At 45.1% G+C, this 22,681-nt stretch overlaps 1 protein-coding gene across 1 annotated transcript; it reads right to left on the reverse strand.

Moving 5' to 3' along the window:
• Positions 1-281: 281 nt before the first annotated feature.
• Positions 282-22,434, reverse strand: stpg2 (sperm-tail PG-rich repeat containing 2). The gene is made up of 13 exons (XM_048243870.1): positions 22,142-22,434; positions 21,714-21,820; positions 21,475-21,624; positions 21,191-21,358; positions 20,177-20,292; positions 19,032-19,143; positions 15,584-15,691; positions 13,589-13,748; positions 12,860-13,023; positions 12,671-12,763; positions 5,716-5,884; positions 4,239-4,354; positions 282-557 (listed from the first exon to the last, which is right to left on the reverse strand). The coding sequence occupies exons 1-13, from the start codon at positions 22,245-22,247 to the stop codon at positions 423-425; spliced, it is 1,704 nt and encodes a 567-aa protein (XP_048099827.1). The 5' UTR covers positions 22,248-22,434; the 3' UTR covers positions 282-422.
• Between the last annotated feature and the right edge of the window lie 247 nt (positions 22,435-22,681).

Consider the following 22,681-nt stretch of genomic DNA (forward strand, 5'->3'; position numbering starts at 1 on the left):
TAGTAACTTTACTTTTTGGGACCCATCACCCAAAACAAGCTTGTTGATGCTTTTACATCAATCAATACAATTAATGCTTTGGAACAGCTTGGCGACTAGCAGGGCCTTCCCATATCGTTCACTTTAAATGGGCTAATTACGGGTCAAACTGTAAACATGTCCAGCTTTGTGTGCCTGCAGATCAATGCACCTAACTCATTCCCCTCACAGTTCACAAACTACCGGTGCTAAAATAGTCAACGAGACACACATAAAGTAAAACAAAACAACAGACTCACAGATTCAAATTCTTAAATTGTTGAATTTACTCATTTATGTTGTGGATGGAAAGTGGCCACAAGGCCAGAGAGATTAGAAATGTTAAAGGTGAGTTATCAAATGACCACCCACGTGTGGGACTTCTGGTGAGCTTTGGCTGGCTGCTACGTGCTGTGGATGGAGAGGTTCTCTGCCATGGCACCGTGTAGCCTCAGGGCAGGGCTGGGCATCACCAGTGGGTTGTGCAGGGTCACGTTGAATGTGCCTTTGAGCACCGTGTCCGCTATCGCAGGGCTTAACTGTGGAGGAGAGAGAGAGAGAGAGAGAGAGAGAGAGAGAGAGAGATGGGAGTGTGTGAGAGAGAGAGAGAGAGAGATGGGAGTGAGAGAGAGAGAGAGAGAGAGAGATGGGGAGTGAGAGCCACAGAGAATTCATGCACCATCATCATCGCAGGTCAGGCAGTGGGGTCACACTCAAGAGTGCTGTTAAGTGATAATGCGTGCGCAAATTTCGATGAGTCTCTAAATTTACTGCTGGCAGAAGTTGGTCCAGCGTCATTTCCATAATGGCTGGTTGCGTGTGTTTTTTTTTTTTTTTTTTTAAAAGAAGCAAGCCAGATAAGCGGCAGCTCGAGCGAGCTGAGCCCCTCGAGCCGGTTCCTTAGAGGGGAGTCACCGTGTCCTACAGCCAGGGGCTGGTCATCAATAAAGAAGATGACCACAGTAAAGGAGAACAGGACGAGGAGGGAAAAAAATAACAGAGGGGGGGCACAAACAGCAAAGGGGAGAGGCTGAGCAAAGTGATGACAAGGCACTCCGGGGAGCGGCAAAAGTAAATCCATATGGATCTCCCCGCTGATTTATTCACTCTTTCAAGATCTCCCTTCCTCTTGTCAATGTGCTCTTTCACATGGCATTTGCCATACCCTTGACCTGTGATGTATACTGACAGGCATCAACAGAGTCTCACGTCTTGACACAAAAACAGACCATGCATGCACAATGTCATGCTAAGACCAGTAACTCCCACACACGAGTGTTAAAATTCACAATACTGCCACGCTGCAGAAAAGCAAAAAAGCTTTGCGACGTTTGCATGCAATCTTTTATTTATTTAACCGATTAAATATCTGCTGAAGTGAAAAAGAATGAAATATCGTGTTTGGAATGATGAACACAGTGCTGATGTAGGACAGATAAGATGTAATGAAAAAATGACTCACTCAATCTTCCCCACATCCAGCCGGAAGATGAGAAAGAGGCTGTGTTTACTGGTATCTCACTAGATGACTGTAACTGGGCTATCACGCTTCAAACACAGGAGCAAAGATAATGTTAGCAGCCACAGTCGGGGGTCTGTGGGATTCTTGACAGATGTTATTCTATGGTCAGACATGACCTATGAGGTGTTGGAGAATGAGGGGAGGAAGAGAAGGAAGAGGAGGAGGAGGGGGAAGGATGCCTCACATGCTGGACATAAGTGGACATAAGTCACTCTGGACTCTCAATGCCCTCTCCAAGTGTAGGGATAATGACAGGCAAACAAAGAAACACACTCGGGGACCACTTCTGCACTTCTGGTGAGTGTGCCATGGCAGTAAATAACTGCAGGCCATAAAAATATTCCCACGTCTCTGTCCAGTCGATCTGGCAAAAGCTGCACACTGCTGGCCCATGGAGCCCCAGAGCCTGATGACTCTTACCGATGGCCAATGAATCTAAATACTTCACTTCCTGCTGTCCAGGCTGCTGAAATATGGCCGGTCAGTGGAATGAAATAAAAACACTCCAGCAGGTCTGGAGCGAGAGGAAACGAAACATGCTGGGCTGGCTGCTCTGTCACACACTGTGCGTGCTGATCGCAGAGGCTGTGGAGGCAGCGAACGCTGGATGGGGCAGCTCCATCAAGCGAAGCTGGGAGTGTGAGTGTGTGTATGTGTGTGCGTGTGTGTTCGTGTGTGTGCGTGTGTGTGCGTGTGTGTTGGTGTTGGAGGAGGAGTGGACGTGATCCGAGCGGCACTTCAAAGCCTGACCTCAAAGTCACCTCTATCGGGCCTGGGAAGCCTAAGCTGCCACAGTCACACACACACACACACACACACACACACACACACACACACACACACATATGTGTGTCTGCATCTGCACTGGCATGCCCCCCCTCCATCGGTATTCTGGTGGCGGGCGGCGAGCGGTGGGCTTGGCGCTTTGTATGCCTGGCGCAGGGGCGCGTGGGGAGGAGGCTGGGTGCGGCGCTCAGATAATTATTGATCTGTTTGTGAAGGTTGAGCGTCGGGGTGCCCCCCGCGTGCAGGAGAGGGGGCTCCCGGGCCCGGGGTGAGCAGAGCCACATGGTAATGGGGCCGCCCGGGGAATTGGCCGCGCGGTAGGAGCACGCAGGGCTGATCAAACTGAAGCCGACGTCAGGCGCCTTTTCAGGAGAAAGGCAGAGGAAACGAAAGGGCAAAAGGAGAAGAGGAGAGAAAAAGACAAAAGGGGCTTTTTTTTTCTCCTTTACCTCTCTTCCTCGAACATGTGTGGAATTTGTGATCATGACGTGCCAGAAATGTCAGCAGCTTGCGTAAAAACCAAGACATCTCTCAGCTCAAACACATACAAACCAAACCAAACACAACACCAACCAGTGCACATACTGACATACTGATTAACATAACATAGCGACTATATCCATGGGCGCATACTAACATTTGTTAGTGAGAAGAATATTTTTGTATTTTTGGATGTCAGTGTGAGCTGCTTAAGGACTACTGACAGTACACTGCACAGGTGCGTCTGGATAAGCTGTTTCCCATTACGTACAGTCATTAGAGAAGCAATTCACTGACAACTAGGGAAGTGATATGGATTGAAGCGAGCACATCTGAGCTTCCCCTTAATTGCTCCCCACTGTCTCCCCACCCACACAAAAAAGCTAGAGAAAAACTTATATAGCGATATTATATATAGTGCTATAGTATCACACATCACTGCAATGGATGTCATAAAGTCTCCTGTATGGAACGGCTCATGATCAAACCAAAGGTTGTTGCAGCAGCTGAAGAGACACAAGCCTTTCCCTTGATCACTGCTCTCGCCGTTACACGACACAACACGTCCAAGACCAATTCGGGCCAATTAGATCAACCATGCGGATACCGACACACCCACCCATCAAACCCACAGTCATACACACACCCATACAAACACAGACACAGACACACACACACACACACACACCCACATACTGACACACCCACATGCAGTTATGGAGGACTGGCTGAGCTGATTCAGTGAGTGGATGCATCCCTTTGTCTTTCCATTCTCCTCCCTGCAGTCCCAGCAGGCTGACCAAGGCCAGGTCCATCACCCTCAGCTGTCCAACCCCAGCGCGCAACGGTGACTTTCTCTCTGGTCATGGCTGTTTGCTTCTGACAGGCAAAGCCCTGTGCGGCTCTGTGCAATCTCATCTCAGCATAATCAAGTGGAGTGCCAGGCTTATGTAACACATACAATCACAGTCCCTGGATATATGCATGATTTTCACATGGAAGAACATTTTATATGCACATACAAGGAATGACTGATTCCTCAACAGATTGAGTTATATTAGTCTGGGGAAACAAAGCTCAACTGAAGAGAATACATCATTGACACTTGGAATATGTCATTTCTTGCAGATTTTAGGTAGCATATTTAAATGTCTCTGACATCGTGTGGAAATGATCTTAAGGCCAATAACTGTCAACATTTGTATCACAGCCTGATTCATTTTCAGACTGTTTCAGTTTCAGACAGCAATGAGAAATGTGCCTCTGAGACTTTTACACTCTTCCATTTTTATAACCTTGCCATCGGTCTCGAAAGCTTTAGTCCCTTTTTCGTCTCTGTTCTGCCTAACTGCAGGACTTCACTCTTCCCAGGGATCTTATGAAACATCAGTATGCACCGACGTGCAGGAGTGACCCTCCATCACAAACTCACCTGGTATGTGCCTGGGCCAGGGGTCATGTCCTTGTGGCTCTTGAAGCGGTCCTCGTGGGAGCCGATCAACGCCAGCTTGGCACTGGACTTGATCTCTGGACTGTAATGGCCCGGTCCTGGAAGAGAGAGGGAGAGAGAGGGAGAGAGAGAGAGAGAGAGAGAGAGAGAGAGAGAGAGAGAGAAAGAGAGAGGGAAAATATTACGAGTTTTAGTCCTAATGTTTTTCCCCTCCCTCCCTCCCTTCTCTGAAAGAATCAATAGAACATGTGTATTGAATGGATGGAACACACATTTCCATTTTGGACTGGTGAGAGCTGAACTGTGTGTGTGCCTGTGTTTGTGTGTGTGTGTGTGTATGTGTGAGAGAGAGAGAGAGAGAGAGAGAGAGAGAGAGAGCCCCAGCCAGGGACTGATAAGGTTTATGGGAATGATGGAGTGATAGAGACCTCCAGTAATTACGCCCAGCCTCATACGGTGTGACATTTCCACCGAGAGAGACCGAGAGACAGAAAAGGTCTCTCTCAATTACGTTTTTTCTTCTTCTCTCTCTGCAGAAATATACCATAATTAATCAAACAGACCCAAAGGTTTTTAAGGTGAGGTTCTCCCAGAGCAAAAAAAAATGAATGAATGAAATAAAATAAATAAATAAATAAATAAAGAATAAACTCAGGTGCAAATGTGGTGCCCAGTGACAGCAAACTGCTTACTGCGATTAAAAGCAAAAAGCTTGCTTGTATGATGAGCTCTGTTGCATTGCCGGCGTTTTAACCTGGAGCACATTTGGAAGTCATGCACCCCATTACAACTGGCAGCAGTTTTTAGAGGGTGTGTCAAGAGGCACCTGTCAAAAAAAAGAACTGCTGATTGAAAATGTGTTTTTAATCAACTTCCCATCAAAGGAGGGATGCGGCGAGGCAGCAGATGAGAGGTGAAAGAACACCCACACACACACACACACACACCCACACACACACACACACACACACACACACACACACACACACACGCACGCACGCACACACGTTTAGAAAATGCAAATTACGTAATAGGTGAAATGAACTACCCATGTGTTTGAGTGCAAACTTTGCAAACAGACGGATCTATTTATATGCAAATCACTCTTTTGTTAACCGCCGGGTGATGGCCTGGGCGCGAGGGGAGAGGTATGGTTTCTCCAAAGAAGTGATGAATCTCTCCATTTTGAAACAACGTGCAGAGAGGGGAGAACGTCTAATTGATGTAAATATTTGCCCAACTGCACAAGAAAATGGATATGGCTCTTGGCTTGCGTTGACATTAGATTACGGCAGTCAAATCTGATGAAACGAAAGGTCAAAAGCTCTGGGTATAATAGGCACACACGCGTTTCACACATCTACTTTGGGTTGAAAATTCAATGACAACAGAAATATCTCACTGCACACTTGTGCTCTAGTCAGCACCACAGGGAGCATTGACGTGGTCTCGGAGGTACCTGGAGTGTCGGCGTGGGGGCGTATGAAGGTGGACGTTCGGGGCGTAGCACTCAGGAAGGAGCCCTGTCTCCTCTTGGCGTCCTCATTCCGGGGCATAGAATAGCGCCTGTGGCCGTAGGTCTTCTCATAGGCCTCACGGACGTTGTACAGGCTGGCCGGAGGGGTTTCCTGTCAAAGAGAAAGACACACATACATGTGATCCATACTGTACTCAGGACAGGATGCTGGACAGTGTGGCTTCCCATGCGGATTTGAACAATTAATTTTATTTACCACCACTGTCCCACTTTCTTTTTTTTTAAAGAAAACTAACTATGTTCCCCAACTATCTAAGAAAAACCTCAAAGTCATTGAACTTTGCCCTCTGCCATTTGATGCTTACCCATTTGTGCCTTAATATATACATATTTTCTTTCTATCTTTCTGTCAAAGGGAATTTTTATCTACATCTGAGATACACTGATTGTGTCTCATGTGGTGACCATTTAAGGCTGACTGCTGATGCTGCTGACATTCATAATGACTTCACACATGTGCTCGGCCCCTGGTGAAACATCTGTGCCTTATTCCTCTCGACTTCCTTAATGAACTTCCAGGTGTCTAGAATATAGTCACACACTTCCTCCACATGACTAGCTACATTCATAAATCTCCAATTCAGGAAGCATTTTTCAACTCCCCTCTCTCTTAAGTAGCTGTTTGAGGACAGGATGTGCTTTGCGTCTTACAATGACACACACACACAGAATGATATACAGCAGTCTGCTGTAGGATTCCATTCAACTCAGCACATGGCTACTCCCGGTCAGTTTGTCAGGCCCTGAGATGGGGTTTCAGAAGGATCATAAAAACCAGAGGAACGCGAGTACATAGTGTGTACAGGTGTGTGTGTGTGTGTGTGTTTGTATGTGTGTGTGTGTGTGTGTGTGTGTGTGAGCGTGTGCATGTGTGTGTGTGTGTGTGAGAGCACTCATTCACAGTCTGGGCTACATATAAACTGTCAGAAAATCAGTAGCCCCATGCAAAGGGGCATAGGGGTGGATGCCATTAGGGTGCTAAGATTAACCACATCGATATGGTCAATCATTTTGCCTCCCCTTTTCAAGCCTCCCTCCCAGCCCCCGCCTGCCTGCCGGGCTAGCGCAATACCTAGCATAGCTACGTTTAGATGAGTAGAGAGACAGACTGGGGGCAGACAGACAGGGGGGAGTCATAGAGGAGGACGGGGAAGAAAGTGCGTAAAATGAAAAGGAAGACGACTGACAGAAGATGGACAGTGATGGAAGTAGCAGCAGGCTACAAGATGGAGCCAGACAAGCAGGACTCAAGAGAAAAAGAAAGACAGGCAGACAGATAGAAGAGAGAGAGATAGATAGATAGATAGATAGATAGATAGATAGATAGATAGATACAGTAGATAGAGAGAAAATTAAGGAGAGAGAGAGAGGGAGGGAGAGAAAGAGGGAGATAGATAGAAAGAGAGAGAAAAAGATAGAGAGAGGGAGGGAGGGAGGGAGGGAAAGAGAGAGAGAGAGAGAGAGAGAGAGAGAGAGAGAGAGAGAGAGAGAGAGAGATGGATGGCTGAATGTGGCGGACTGCTCCAGGCTCCTTGGCTCTGTAAACACTTTGTGAGCTCCTCACATGGCGCCCTGCCCCGCCTCCTGTGGCTGAGCGCCTTCTCTCTCTCCCCAAACTTCACCTGTTCCGGCACAGCTGTCTCCACACAGCTGTCTGCCACATGTGGCGGAGCCTTCCAGATGGAGTCAGGGCTACTGGCCCACAAAACAGACACAGGCGCAATGTGATGGCGGCAGAGACGCCTGTTTACAGAGAAATTAAGTAAACAAATCACCGGGGCTGTGCTGGTACATTCACTCACACATTCAACATAATGCAAATTTGTTTGCAGATTGAGTAATTCTTCATAGAATAAAATAAATGTTTTGGAATAAATGGTAAAATAAAATAATTATGATTTATTGAATTGGTTTATCTCTGTGTGGGAGTAGCAGAGAGGATAGAGTCTCAATTGCTTTATTGCTGAGGAAAGTCAAGGCTGCTTGTAGGCTGTAGACCAAACAATAGACCCACAGCAGTAGCAGGGTCTTCATTATCTTTGCAGTTTCTGTTAGTGTGTGCCGTCTCAACCTTCACACTCTTGTCCTATGCACGCGAGGTGCAACAAACAGTTGTAGCAGATGGAAGATGCTATTTTATTTGCAAGTCTGATCTCTCCCCCTGCCTTGCCACTAGTTTTCTCGCTTAGAAGAGCCCACTGGCAATGTTTTCTGCAAATCGTATCTTTTTAGCCTCTCGTGCCTGTGTGTGTCCGGAGGGGGGGGCAAATTGCAAATTCACAGCATGGGCGCATGAGTCTTTCACAGAGCTTGTGATCTTCACCCCGACAAAGACACATTCCCCCCAACATAGGACATAATGTATTCCACACAGGCCAATTCCATGCAAATAAATGTACAGTTTTGCCAATGCAAGGTCACATTTAAAAGATTGGAAACTCCTAATTTCAGTTCCAGAAAAACATCCTCTCCCTTAGTCACACACACAAAAACACACAAACACACACACAAAGTCCATGCTCACACACACCACCTAATGAGTGATGAGAGCTCATTATGTAACACAGACTATGCACTACAATGGGCTAATAATGCACTGCCTGCATAGTAACATAGGGGCCACAACTGCCTGATTAACCGCCCAACCCGACCACCCAACATGTTGTGACGAATAGATGCACATAGTGCGTCAATTAAAAGTATTTGGGCTTGTTATGTTTTTTCCTCCTCTCTTCGGGCCAGCAAAGCTTTACTCCATGCGCGGGAGGTCTACAAAGTCCCTCAGCCGAAAGCTAATTGACTCCTGCATGGATGACAGGCCTGGTGTCCTAATAAGGTCTCTCTCTCCTACTCATTAGGATGTGGCATTAGGGGGGACACAAGCTTGCTGGGCAAAGTTTATTTTTTCCATTTGATTTACTGCAGGCTTTACTTTATCTGGTTAGTTGGAAAATAACAAGGCAAGGGAAACAAGATGGTCGACAAAGGCTGCCCTTAGAACCTTTGACACTCCCCTTACAGTAATGGGCAGTGGAGGCTGCAATGTAACAACGACATCAAAAACGACAAATTAGTCGACCCGAACGGGTTAAAGAAAAACGAATGTGTTGATAACGTTGAAATCCAACACCTTGGCGATATACCATTCATTGGTGACATTCTGAAATACAGCACCTTCAGAACTTCGTATTTCCAGAGACGAATAGCGGATCAAATTGCTCAGTTGTTCCTCAAGAGTCCCACGGAAACTAGTGCAGACGCAGCACGGCATCTGTACCTTCTGGCGGTGCACCACACCAAGATCTCAGCTCGATAAAAAACATTAATGGGAAAGAGCTGTCAGTAAAGCGGGTCAATACGACCGCCGCAGGACATTCCTGCCGTCTCCACCACCACTGTCCACCCAAGACCGCCGCATTTCTAATTCCATTTCTCTCACAAAATAAAGGGGGAAAAAAGGGGACAGAACTGTGTAGGAGGCGAAAATGGCACCTGCAGCCGCGGGGTGGGCATGCTTCTGTGCAGTCCTGATGGGAACGGACAGCCTTGACCTGGACATTATAACGGACAATCATATCTGTATCCTTGAGCGTCCTGTGCCAGGGACTGTACCTCCGTGCCATATATCCCATCACACCCCGGCCCTCCCACAAGCCCTTCACACCCACGTCCAAAAAATTTTTTTTAATAGCTGGTAGGCATAATTTCGCTTATGGATCTCAGCAGCTCCACTGCTCGTCCAACTCCTCTGGGGACGCAGTGAATCGATGTGATGCTTGTTCGATAAATGTATGTTTAGCAAGGCTTCTAATTATCTCCTCGGCCGTCTAATTGAATAGATAATAAGACACCCTCAAGTCTTATTAAAGAAGAAGAATGAAAAAGAAAATCATGAAACAAATGACTTTTTCCTCCTCCTTACCCTTGTCATCGCTGATACTGATGCTTCACCTTGAGCTTGTCATTTCCTGTTAGTGGCTGTGCCCTTACTGTTTGCACTGACAGGAAAGGGGCGTTATTTATCTGAAGGGCGTCTCTGGGTCCAATCCCATGGTATTCTGACTTTGCGGCGCACACAAAAAGCCTTCTGAAAACATCAGGCATAATGAAAATAGCCTCTTTTTCCAGCAGCAGTGACTGTAAGGCCTTACTGTTATCATGAATGAGTCTCAGCAAGGAAGTCTTGACAGGCAGGAATAACACTCAGTGCCAATGCCTCATCTAATGGGCCAGAGAGTGGAGTGGAGAGTCGCCATGAGACTTATTAGTTATTAACTTATTAAAAGGGGAACATGTTTCCAGGCTGTGTTAGGGAAGATGAGCCATGTGCTTGGACACAATGCACTCACATTACTCACATTGTGTGGAATAATAGGACTCCCAACCTAGCAATTTAGCATTTGTGGTTGTTTTCTTGTGTGCTCAAATCACTTTCAAATGATTCTGACACTAATAGCATGTGATTTTTGTTTTATTGCTTTCTTTGTGACAACAATGCTAAGATCAACAAAATATTTCTATTCCACAGCATGATAAATTGGGCAAAACCTAATATCTCCTCACACTCCTTCAGTGACAGCCACATCAGTGGAAGATGGACAGTGACAGATGAAGGCCCTCCTCCGCACCATTTCCCTGACTCGACGTGACGGAGAAGCCTGATTAGGCAATGATTAGACACTTTTAATATAGGACGCGGTGGGACGCGGAGGCATGTGGACCATGCTGTGGTGTTAACTGCTTCGGCGTCTCGCGGTTTTTCATTAACTGTGCTGGGGGTGGAGGGGGGACCAGCGCTGCATTATTAGAGCCTTTAGATCGTCCACTACACGGGGTGCACCACCACTCACACAGAGAGGGAAGAGAACTGGGACAGTGCTCAAGAAAAACTGCAAAACACAACTCTGAATCTCCAAACTGATGTGCACAAGAATCTGGGTGAGCCATAAAGATAGACTTCTTGACACAAGCTGTAATGTATAGTATGGTATAAGCATAGTGCATAATGTGTAGGGATCATTTCCCCAGGCCTTGACTGTACAATAGCATGGTTTCTTTGCTTTGTATGCTAGTCAATTTCTATCTGCACTTTAAAATTGATGTTCCATATGTTTCTAAAACTTGCTGAATGAGTCTCATTTATATGATGTATAATGTAACTGAAGAAGAAAATGTGCTCTCATAAGTGCAACCATCGTATCTGTTTCTGGTAGACAAAAACGGCTAAACTTAAAAACGTACAGCTCTTTCAGAAGGAGAATGTGCAATTACCTGCTGCAGCCAATTTCACAGCTCCATCAAAAGAGCCATTTCTACAATAACCTCTACTAATGAAAGGTCTACAATCATAATTTGACCAACCCCAAGTGCTCGTCGGATCATTTTTAAATGACTGTTAAAGGCAATTAACAAGAGGAGGCACTTGCTGGAAGGGATATTAATTATATGTCTGCTGGTATGACGGTCTACAACTGATCAACGTGGGAGGATACACTGCAAGGAATGGCTTGTGGAAAGTTAACAGCACGTAGTGGTGCCATTCGAGCTAAAAACGCGCTCCAGGGTAGACGCCCCAAGCAGAGCCTACCTATTTATAAAGGACATATATTATTCCCACAGTGCAACTCCTCCAACATAAGCAGCTATGATGTTGATACACCTTTCTGTATTTCCAAGCATCTGTTGGACTGACGTTTTGTGTCGACACCGGTACTGAAGACAACACATCGGCAACAGAGTGGGTGCGGAGGGCGCGCTGAACTGAAAATCTCTAAGCTCGGCGGGTTCAAATGGAGGGTGCGCCTTTCACATCAAACAGAGAAGCTTTAGTGATGAGACGCGTACATTGCATGGGTAAATAACTCACTGTGCTCCCGCCTCACCTTAAACACAGATCCCCCGAGCGATGCGATTCCCAGAGCTGACAGCTGAAAAAGGGGAGAGCTAACTATGTTGTCAGAGTGTGATAGCAACGGCTTCAGCTCACACCTGGAGAAGAGTACTTCTTTACACCACCGCAACACATGGGCATATGGCCTAAACCGATTTTATTTTATTTTTTTAAAACCAACATCACTTAATCACTCGGGACTACATATTTTATGCTCTGCTTCACGCGCAGAGTGCAATAAAAGGAAGCAATTTATAGAGCTGCTGAAAAGTCATGCAACAGTTTTGAGAGACAAATAGACAAATGTGGCACTTTTCCACCCACCCACTGTGAAGAAGCCCCCTGGCTCTGTCCTGACACAAACACGTGTCTCACCCCACTGTCACAACACGTCACCTGGCCTGGAGAGAAGGGAGCCCTCACCATGGTAACCAGTTCTTCATCATAAAGTGCAAGACCGGTAAACAAGACCACGCCGCAGCCGAATTCCGACAGCGGGGAAAACGCACAGTGGCAGTTGCCTCTGATTTGAGCAGTGGGGTAACGTGCTGTTGTTGACAGGGAGGCAGAAGCAGGAAATGGGATGACACACACACAAATATTTTGTTGAGTCCGAAAAACAGACAGCATTTTTATGTTTGATTTGTTTACCAACGAGAGGAGCACTCCGCTATGCTTTTACATGTTCTAAGGCTGTGTTTTTCTCAGCAGGCGGCAGAATCCTTTGAGCAAGACTTCCCTCATATTAAAAGTCACTTTCTTGTGCTCCAGTGTTAGAGTCAACACTAATGCAGGGAAATGTTTATCCCAAGCCCAAGAGGTACAATTCAAGCATCTGATTTTGTGTAAGGTCATGTGGAAATGGTCATTTCATTGGAAGTGGTTAATCCAGCATAATATTAGTGGCAGGTGGCTTAGTAACCATCAGAGCGTGGCTTCTTTTAGTATGTGGAAAATCGACTTTTAAAAGGCTTTGATGTATCTTACTTTGGTCATCGTCGGGGTTGCCAGGCGTTCTGTTTCGGACTTAAACGCCGCAGTTTGTTGACGTTTGTACAACTCTTCCGACTTCTTCTCCACCTAAAGCACAGAGTATCGCGTTACAATAAATAAAAGCATAGCAGTAATTTGGTGAGCCCAAGCCAACTCTAATAAGACACTCACTCCAGGCCCTACCTGGTATTGTCCTGGCCCAGGAACATGAATGTCTGATTTGTTGATGAACAGGGGACTGCGGCATACCGACGAGCCAAACGCTCCTCTCCTCGTGCATTCCAAGACCGCCTTTTTACCGCTTTCCTGAGCAAGCCCGTAGTCAAATATGTTATAAGCACCTGGGCCTGCAGAAGAAGAAAGCCATGTAGAGAAAAACAATTCAAAATTGTGGAGAGGACTACAGCTACATATTGTTCCTTGTTTACTCAAAGTTTGCCTTAACAGAATTCACAGTGCATAAAGTAACCAGCAGCAAAACAAGACTTTTGTTTGAGGTACTATTGCAGAGTGCCTGCACAATGTGGAATTTGCATCCCCCATCATAACTTTAAGATGACAGGCTTTTTCCTGTTTTCTTTTTTTCTTTTTAACTGCATTCATTTAATTAAAATGCATTTTACAGGCAAACACACACTGAGTCATGGACATCTTTGCAGTGAGTGGGTGGCAACGCTTACTATTGTTTGCATGGAAATCAAACAGACAGAAAGAAGTTCTCTCGCTAGGGTGAAAAACAAAGTCAACCTTGATGCATCAGACAAGAATAAGAACCTGTTAAAATGCTAAAACACTCACACACACACACACACACACACACACACACACACACACACACACACACACACACACACACACACACACACACACCCACACACACACACACACACACACACACACATACACACATACCTGGAGTGGATTGTTTCTTTTTCTCCGAGACGAATCGCACTGCCGTCAATCCAAACGGGCTTTTCTTTAGGCCAGTGGTCTTCTTCAGCAGCTCCAATGCACAGCGTGGGTCATTATAGGCACCAACAGGGGGCGCCACCTCCTTCACCGATGTAAAGCGCTAGGGGTAAAAAACAACAACATGATGTACCATCCATTAGAGACGCTGTGAACTCTCAAAAACGTTTAACGTAAGGTTTAATCCATCTGCACCAATTAAAACGTGAGACAAAGTTATATAACCAAATAAATCCTCTGTTTTTTGTTGTTGTTGAAAGAAGAGTGCTGACTGAGTGGAAGGCTTTTGCTCTCCAGCAGTCTAATGGTTCACTTTGGAGACGGTCTACCCTCTGCCTCACCTTGACAGTCACCATGATATACAATCCATTCCCCCAGTTTCAATGTCGCAGGCCCAAGCCGAAGCTTTCACTTGGTGAGAATTGTCTACATCTTACAGAGCAACACCCAAGGGCACCTGACTCACAGGGGCAACTACCTGAAGGTATTGAAGGTAAGAAATTCTTGGCTGTGTTTTTTTAAAACCTTAAAGGACCAGGCGATCAATGTGTTTCCTTAAATTCTACAAGGCTGAGGCGAGGAGGAGGAACAGGAGAAAAAAACAAGTAGCAGTGTGTGTGTGTGTGTGTGTGTGTGTGTGTGTGTGTGTGTGTGTGTATTAGTAATGAGTTGTTGAATTATAGAGCTCTTACGAGTTGTTCCACACAGGACACAGCCAAGGCTGAATGTGCCAGATTGCATTAAAGTGCTGCATTAACTCATGTGGACTGTGGGAATTGCGCCTCAGATCTAGCCTCAACACGGGCAGCAGAAAGCGTCTGATTAATAATCATAAGTGGATAAATTCTCAAGGAAATAGGCTGAGCTCCAGCTGCTCCACTCCTCCTCTCCCTCTCTATCCCCTTCCTTCCTCTCTCTCTCCCCCCCCCCTCTCTCTCTCTCTCCATGCTTCCACAGGGCCCCATCAAATGCTGAAGCCGCAAGCCGACCGTCTGATCTCCGACACACCACAGCACCTCACAGGTTGGTGGCAGTGACTTCACACGGAAGATCAGAGGCGACCGAACTCCTGTGCCAACGTTAAAAATAAATAAAACAAATAGATTAATTAAAAATAAAATAAAAAAAAGAGGTCAAAGAGTTTTCCCAAGCACTCTCACTCTCGTAGTCTTCCTTCTAAGCATGTCTGTGTGGTGTGTATGTGTGTGTGGTGTGTATGAGATGGAAGGGTTTCTATCATCATGGTAGGGTACCCCCACATTGACTTGTGTGAGGGTGTATGAGTGCATATGTGTGAGGGTATATCAGTGATGTCTTTTAGCTAGCACCATTAAGAAAATGGCAAACGCGAGCAGTTCCTAACATTAAGCATGCAGGCATATCATATCATATCACATCAGGAAGCATCTCATGACTTCCATTTCAAAAACCTCTGCACTTCCTGTATGAATTGAAAGTGAAATGGAAAAGAAAGAAAAACAAATCATACAGCATATCTATCTCAACCCACATCCCAAAACTCAAAAGGTCATTATGTTTTGATTTCTCTCCCAGTGGCCATCATCAGTCCTGTGGGGAGCGAGCACATCTGGAGAGACCTCCCCTGCTCCCCGGCACAGGGCACCACGTGACAGAGATGGCAATCTCGGGCCCGTGGCCACGGGGCATATTACATGTCAGAGCCGCCCGGTGCCACCAGAGTAAAGACAAAACGGCCATTTTAGCTGTCTATCACCCGCCAATCGAATCCGTATCAATCCACCGCACCGCACTTGCTCTAGCCAACAGATGCTGTATCGGCAGTATCGCAACATGACAGGGAGAGAGAGAGATAGGGAGAGAGAGAGAGAGAGAGAGAGAGAGTGGGACTCCTTAAGTGCACTGAAGCGAGAGAAGATCAAAAGAGGATAGGGGAAGGAGGGAAGAAGGGATGCTTACCTGGGCCTGCGAGAGAAAGGGAGGGATGTAGCCTACAGGGGCTCTGTGGAGGCTGCTGGATTTCTCAAACTGACTCTTGATGTGGTACTGACCAGGTCCTGGCACACCCTGAGAGACAACAAGGAGCAGATAACAAGGAAAACATATAGCTGATCAATGGGGTGTGATTGATACAGAATATATGGTCTGTGGGATTATCTATCACAGGTCTAAGCAATACCCTAGAACTTTCTCTTTTTTTCTTCTTGAAGTTGTCAAACACTCAATTACAAAGATGAAGAGCTTCAACCTCACAGACAGAGACCGAGACAGGGTCGGGAAAATCAAAGGCAGACAGATAGAGAGCAAGAGAGAGAGAGGGAGAGAGAGAGAGAGAGAGAGTTTGTCAGAGGGAGAATAACCTTTCTCTGATCAGACATTGGAGTGTTGTGAGGAGGTGGCCATTATGGCGCACCTCTTCACTGCCCCCCGCTCACCCGCCCTGGGAAGACAGTCCCACGTGGCACTCCACACCATGATTTATAGGCAATTACAGTTCACAAGACTGATGCCAACTTACAGAGTAGGGGAAAGGAGAGGCAAGTGAGGGCACACACGTTCTAAACCAAGCAAAAACAACCAAGCAAACATACACACATACAAACACCTTACACCCACAAACCCCCCCACCACAATGAAACCTGCGCCCACAGTTTTGCAAGAGAAGCTAATCAAGGTAAATGAGACGGAAGAGCGTCTAGGAGGGAAGCACTAGAACAGGCTTCTCGCCACACCTTTGACTTTAATGACTGCTAACAACAACAAGCAGCAGCTGTTAGCAGCTCCTGCCGCCACAACATCCTACTTAACGGGCACAGCAGCACCGGACACCCCCCCTCACACACACACACACACCTTTGTGTGTGTCAAGCCTGCACCCTCTCTCCACATGGGAGAGAAGAAAGTACACATCTTTATGGATGCGTCTCTGTGGTCAGGTGGGGTCAGCATAGAAACCCATCTGCTCCTGGGTAAAATAGCGAGAGCTGCCTAATGATTGCAGTCGGAGTTGGCCGCCGCTGAAGCGAAAGCAGAGAGGGGTCACCCACACCGCAGGTGCTGCTCGCTTCGTGGCCCCGTTTGCGCTCGGGCAGCTAGCGGAGACCGGCTCCCAACTATCCCTTAAAAAACACCTTCATAAAGCAGGTAAGGTAAGGTAAGGACCCCAGATGCCAATTATCTGTGACTATACCACTACATTCTTCACCATTTCCCTACTGACATGGCAAAAAAAAAACAGTGAAAACCAAACAGCCTTTCAGCTTTACACTGCACCAATGAGAGGGAAGAAATAACAGATAACAGTTATCAAATATGTTGATGTTTACTGTGGGTTTGGGTGGCCCAGTTTAATGTCCCTCATTTTGGGAATGATACTATTTCCAAACTCGTTTTCGTTGAATCATGAAGACATGTAAAGAGGATTTCACAGCCAGTGTGTAATTATCAGTGGTAGTGCTATTGCTGGCCTCTGCTGACACCCTTGAGGGAAGATTACCATGCAGACATGCAAATGCATCCGTGTCAAATGAGATGTGTTGCCAGCCAATATATGTGGTTAAGGATATGAGATCAGACCAAAAATGAATGTGGAATTCCCTTATTGTAACTATCTGTGTCTGCTGTCTCTTTTTAGTTTGAAGATGAAACAGTAGATCATTTGAGACAACTGTGATTCTTAAGGAGCTCACCTGAGCTCACACAGCTCACTCGGTGGACAAACTTCAGGAAAAGAAAAGTGCATATTATCATTCTATTCCAATTATTAGAATTGAATCTTAAATAATGTTAATATGTTAGATGCAACAAAAACAATGTCCACTTACAGGAAACAGGACCAGCTGTGATTTAGCATAAAACATCAATTGTTCTTTGCATAGTCTTTTGCTTTGTAGATTTGCATTGAAAATCGACTAGTGTTTGTTTACAGTTAAACTATACATGCAGGGCTTTGAATGTGCCCAGATATTTAATCTCTGTTAGAAGATCAGTGAAGTGAAGCTCCACCGCTATATTAGTGATACCATTTACTATTTTGCATGCCATTGAGATAAACAATGTGCCATCAACTGAACAAAGTATGGATATAATTGGACCAAATAATCATTCTGAATAATGCCTCAGCACTTGGCACAAATGAAACAGACATGAGCAGAACATTTAGGCCTATACATTGAGCTTTGGCGCCCTCTAGTGTAGTGTCACATACTGCTAATTTCAATTACGACCATCCACAGAGAAACTGGGTCAGGTTGAACGATGATAATGCAGCTACGTTTGTTTACAGGAACACTACAGTTTCTTTATACCAGACTAAGAGTATGACATGGCTATTCTGCACACGTGCTAAACCAAGACGGCAAACTGTACAGCCAAAAAAAAAAAACTTTTTTGTGCTTGGCCAGCAGCACTGTGAACTGTTTGATGCAAGCATTTTTTCCAACCTGTGGAGAGGTTACTATGCCTCCCCGCTGCTTAAATTTAAGCTCACAAGGTTCAGCAAGGACAGAGAGGAAGGAGAGGAGAGTCAATCTTCTTCCTGTAAGAGGAAGGAGGGAGTGCCCTTTGGCCTGTTGCCTTGGGATTGCCGATGTAAAAAAGACAAGACCCTCCAGGCCCATCAGAGAGGAGAGAGAAGATTGGGTGGGTCAGCGTTCTTTGTGTTTCACATAGAGATGGATGGATGGAACTGCTCATCTGTTAACACACCTTAAAGGAAGAGGAAGAGGTGGAAAAAGGAGGAAAAATACAAGCACGTAGCAAAATGTCTCAGCCATTGTGGAATTTCACTGTTTACAGCAGTTTGGAGTTTTTCAAGCTACCTAAAGCATGCAAAAAATTGCAAATACCACCAACAGGCCAAATGACAAAAGCTTGCAAACATGCTAACTGGTGTCTTTTGGCAGTATTGTTGACAATATCCTGCTGTAAAGGCTTTACTTACATTTCTGTGTGGTGTTCTGACCTAAATAGCAACGTTTCATAGTGCACGGCCTAGATGACATGGGAGAACAACAGTTGTATTTACCTGTCCTTCATGTGACCGTATACCATCAAAATTTATCTAGTGCTACAACAGAAAAAGTAGCTGCTCATAAAAATATACCTTGAAAAGTGGCAATGGTGCTTTAACATGTGTGAAAGAGGTGCGTTCTGGTAAGTCATGCGAATGAGGCAGTGTGGTGCTCCTAATCTCCATGCTAATGAGACACTGATCCTACTTTTAGGCCTTCTTCTCACCTTTCATGCCTTATATCTCGGTGTGAAAAGCAGCCTGTTTCTTCAAGACTTGAAGTGCAGATATTCATTATCAGTGACTGAAATTAATGTGAGGATTCCAGGAGAAGGGCGGGAGTAGGTAAAGAAAATAGAGAGAGAGAGAGAGCGAGAGAGAGAGAGAGATCATCACCTTCTTCTCTTCCTGAAGGGTGACAATTTCGTGATAACGAGGGATGGCCAGCTCCACCCTACTCTTCTTCTCCTTCCTCAAGTTGATGTTCTCATAGGAAGGGGCATCATGCCTATTCAGACAAAAAAGAAAAGCAACCAGCAGACCATCAGTCACCAGAACAGGAAACCAACCCTGCGATCGATCTCTTCGCTATCCATCCACCCGCCATGATAAATCTGCTCCCGTCCCATACAGTATATCTGTGTATGAGCAGAGGGCCCGTAGAAGGGAGCCGGGGAGATGTGATTTATGCATTCTGTCTCCTGTCTCAATTACAGAGAGTGGGGGCGTGATGAGTGCGGTTGCCAGTGTCCTTCCTGCAACTGAGCTGTCAATGCATTTTTTCCTCTCCTCCCTCAATATCTATCGATGGGCTGGGCCGTGGCATGGGAAAATGCTTAGTGAGAGCACATCTCCCTCATCTTAAGGAAACGAGTTGCGGTAGGCAGGGGGGCTGACCTGAGGAGCATTAGAGCTCTAGTCAGAGTGCTGATTCTTATTGACACGTACACACGTTACTGTTAAAAGGTTTTGAAACCAAATTCAGCTATTCTTAACATAAATTCTTAGCATGACACAGGTAGGGAAGAATTTGCTGTGTCAAACCAAAAAAGACGTGCTAAATGGGTAAGCCTTCTCTTACACTAGCTTTCTGGCTAACAGGCCACAAACCTATTTTGCTTTTGAGATGTAATTAATCTCAAGTTACAAGCTTATAGGCCCATTAGCTTCTAGCAAAGCCATAACTTTACTGAGCCACCTTGAATATTTGCCCTGCCACTCATTCCTCCACTACTTCCATGACTGAACATTATCAGAGTCAAATGTCAAAGTCATGCAGAAAACTCAAGGAAAGTGTCTGCTCTCTCATATTTTCAAAGGAGCCATTAAGTGCAAAGTTTTTAATAAAGAAGTCAAACCAGTTGTGAAAGAAGTGCCTCAAAGGTCCATGTACAGTAGAGGTGGTGTTGTTCCAAATATTTAGCTCTTATCATGGCCTTGAAGGCTTCATACTATATTTTATGGCAGGCCTCTTTGTGTCCACATTCATATCTATCAGATAAACGGGAACTGCAGCTGTTTCTGGCGTACAGATTACTTACACATCAGGGTCATATTGACCAGGACCAGGGCCTTCGATAACCTTATTTTCTTTGCGTTTCCCAGTCATCTTTCCAAAATGGATCCCTTTGTACTTCAGCGAGGATGTGTTTTCTGCCTGCAGGAAAGAAGAGGCAACAAGATAGACAAAAGGATAAGTATCTGTTCCCAAAAGACAAAACACCACTTATGAGTCCCTAATTTCCACTCCAAAGTGTTTTTGTCACTTGTTCCAAGACACTGAAAAAAAATAAAACAACATGGAGGGAAGAAAGGCAAACTGGGCAGGAGTCAAAATGTTGTTTTTGCTGGCTCTTAGTGGGCTAATCAACTGCACGGCACCAAAAGCTTTTTGTCAAATCATCTGAGTCTAACCGAGGATTGAACGCCCAGCCAAAGTGGGAGGGAGGGAGAATGAGTGAAAGCAAGAAATTGATGCTCCTTTAATAAATGTAAATCACTGAGCTCTTCCTGTCTGGCACAGAGTGGACATAACCTATCTCAAGGACATTGTTGACTTAGTTAGTCAATATTGAATGAAATATGAGTTAATTGAATCCAAGACCAGCAGGCATTGCATTATTTTAAGTGAATATAGTAATATAGCTTAAAGAATAATTACTAATGGCCCTTTTTGTTGACATCAGGATGGATTAACACATTGTACTCTGTGAATTTTAAAATGGCATGGCCATCATTAGCAATGGAAATAAATTCTGGGAAATTAAGAGGCCCAGTGGTGAATTAGATATGCCACTGCTAATGGAGTGGACCAGTCTCATACAGTTGGCACGCACTTCCTATTTTATGTTGTAAATAGAGGGAGAACAAGGAAGAGTGTGTGTGTGTGGGGGGGCACAGTACCGGTAAGTGGTTTTCGGGGGTCAGTGCATATGTTACAAACAGAAAATCAGTTGCCCAGAATCGACTAAATTTGGTCAAATGACATTTTGGCTGCATTTCATTAAATGTACGCTTCCCTTTGTTTTGTGCTTGGATGAGACTTAATTTCTCACCTTCAGCGGATTGTAGAAAGCAGGTCCCAATGTGTCATCTCTGTCTGGAGGCGCCTGTTTGCAGAGCAGTCCCTGGTCGTTCTCCTCATAGCCATAAGACTGTCCAGGAAATGGGATGGAGGGGATGTCAGATTGTTGAATGAACTTGATGCAATTAGGTACAGCCTGCTGAAAGTGTGGAAAAAACAAGGTGTTACACATTGGGTTTAGGATTTCACACAAAAAAAACCCAGCAAGTATGCCATTTTGTGCAGTATAACTGTGTTATTTAAGTGTTAACATACCAATTTCTTATACTCCCTCTGTTTGGTAACCTTATGTTTAGATCCAATTGTTAGGGAAAGATCATATGCTCCTGGGCCGGGCACAGCTGGGACCGACTCCTCAAAGCGCCTTGAGCGATTTTGGAGACTCTGTCCTCCAACAACATGACTCTACAAAATGACAGTAATGGTAATCATTTCTATCAATACGAAACAGTGGATAACTAAAAAAAGTGGATGAGATCAACTTTTTATAACACCTTGGCCAAGGAGTTGTACTGGCCTGGGCCTGGGGTAGACAACTCATCATCAGAGTGGTGGAACAATGTCTGTCTCTTAGTTAGTGATAGAAATGGTGCATAGCCATCTGGGTGGGGGATACATAGTGGAGAGATATTGAGAACACTGCTTGATAATAGGCCTACATTACTGCTTAAAAGGTACTATTAGGTTAATTATAACACTAAATACATTTAAAATGGACTTATTTAAGTTGTGACCTAGATTGTTAAAATGTTGGATGCAGCCAACCCACCAGTGCTAATCAAAAACAGTGCACACATTATGGTGACTGCTCAGCACAGTAGCTTACTCATTTTTCAAGTTCAAGCAACTTACTAAACAGCATGAACTGATGTAACTGACATGACATAACATCTATATTACCTTACCTCCACTTAGAACCTACCCGATGCACTGGTTTGTAAATGGTTGACTTCGTATGATCCTGGACCCAGTTTAGATGGGGTACATCCCACTGTAAAAGACGTAACTCGAGGGGAGCGACCATACATTTTGGCTAATGTTTTCTGGAGCACACGTAGTTAACTCTTATCAACATCAGATGTGAACTTTTTAGAGCATGATTGATGTAAATCTGTTAGTGTGTTTATCTCGAAGTGCTAGCCTATCTATCGTTCATCTCTTGTTGGTGCAACATTAGCCGGACGAAATTCGATTGTATGTAGCGTTGCTTGGACACCTGAGAAACGCACTCCATGTGTGTGGTCACTCACTGGGAAATGGAAATTCATTATTTATTTCTCGGAAATGTATCAGCCCTCGTTTTCAAAGATGCCGAAATTACAATAAAATTACAATAAAAAAAATAAGATAATACACATTAGTTGTAGTGTACGTAGACTAATAGACCAAATTACCATCAAGCCTTATCCAACCGCCCACTGCCGTCTTCTGATGAGCGTATTATGTCGACCAGTCATAAAAA

The sequence above is a fragment of the Alosa alosa genome, chromosome 5, assembly GCF_017589495.1.
Source record: "Alosa alosa isolate M-15738 ecotype Scorff River chromosome 5, AALO_Geno_1.1, whole genome shotgun sequence".
In the NCBI taxonomy this organism is placed as follows: domain Eukaryota; kingdom Metazoa; phylum Chordata; class Actinopteri; order Clupeiformes; family Clupeidae; genus Alosa; species Alosa alosa.

Excerpts from the sequence above, each read along its gene's own strand:
- stpg2 (XM_048243870.1), bottom strand. The coding sequence starts at position 22,247 with ATGTATGGTCGCTCCCCTCGAGTTACGTCTTTTACAGTGGGATGTACC. Across the intron at positions 19,144-20,176 it reads GGTCAATATGACCCTGATGT|GCATGATGCCCCTTCCTATG; the intron begins GTAAGTAATCTG and ends TTGTCTGAATAG. Across the intron at positions 12,764-12,859 it reads CTGGGCCAGGACAATACCAG|GTGGAGAAGAAGTCGGAAGA; the intron begins GTAGGGCCTGGA and ends TCTGTGCTTTAG.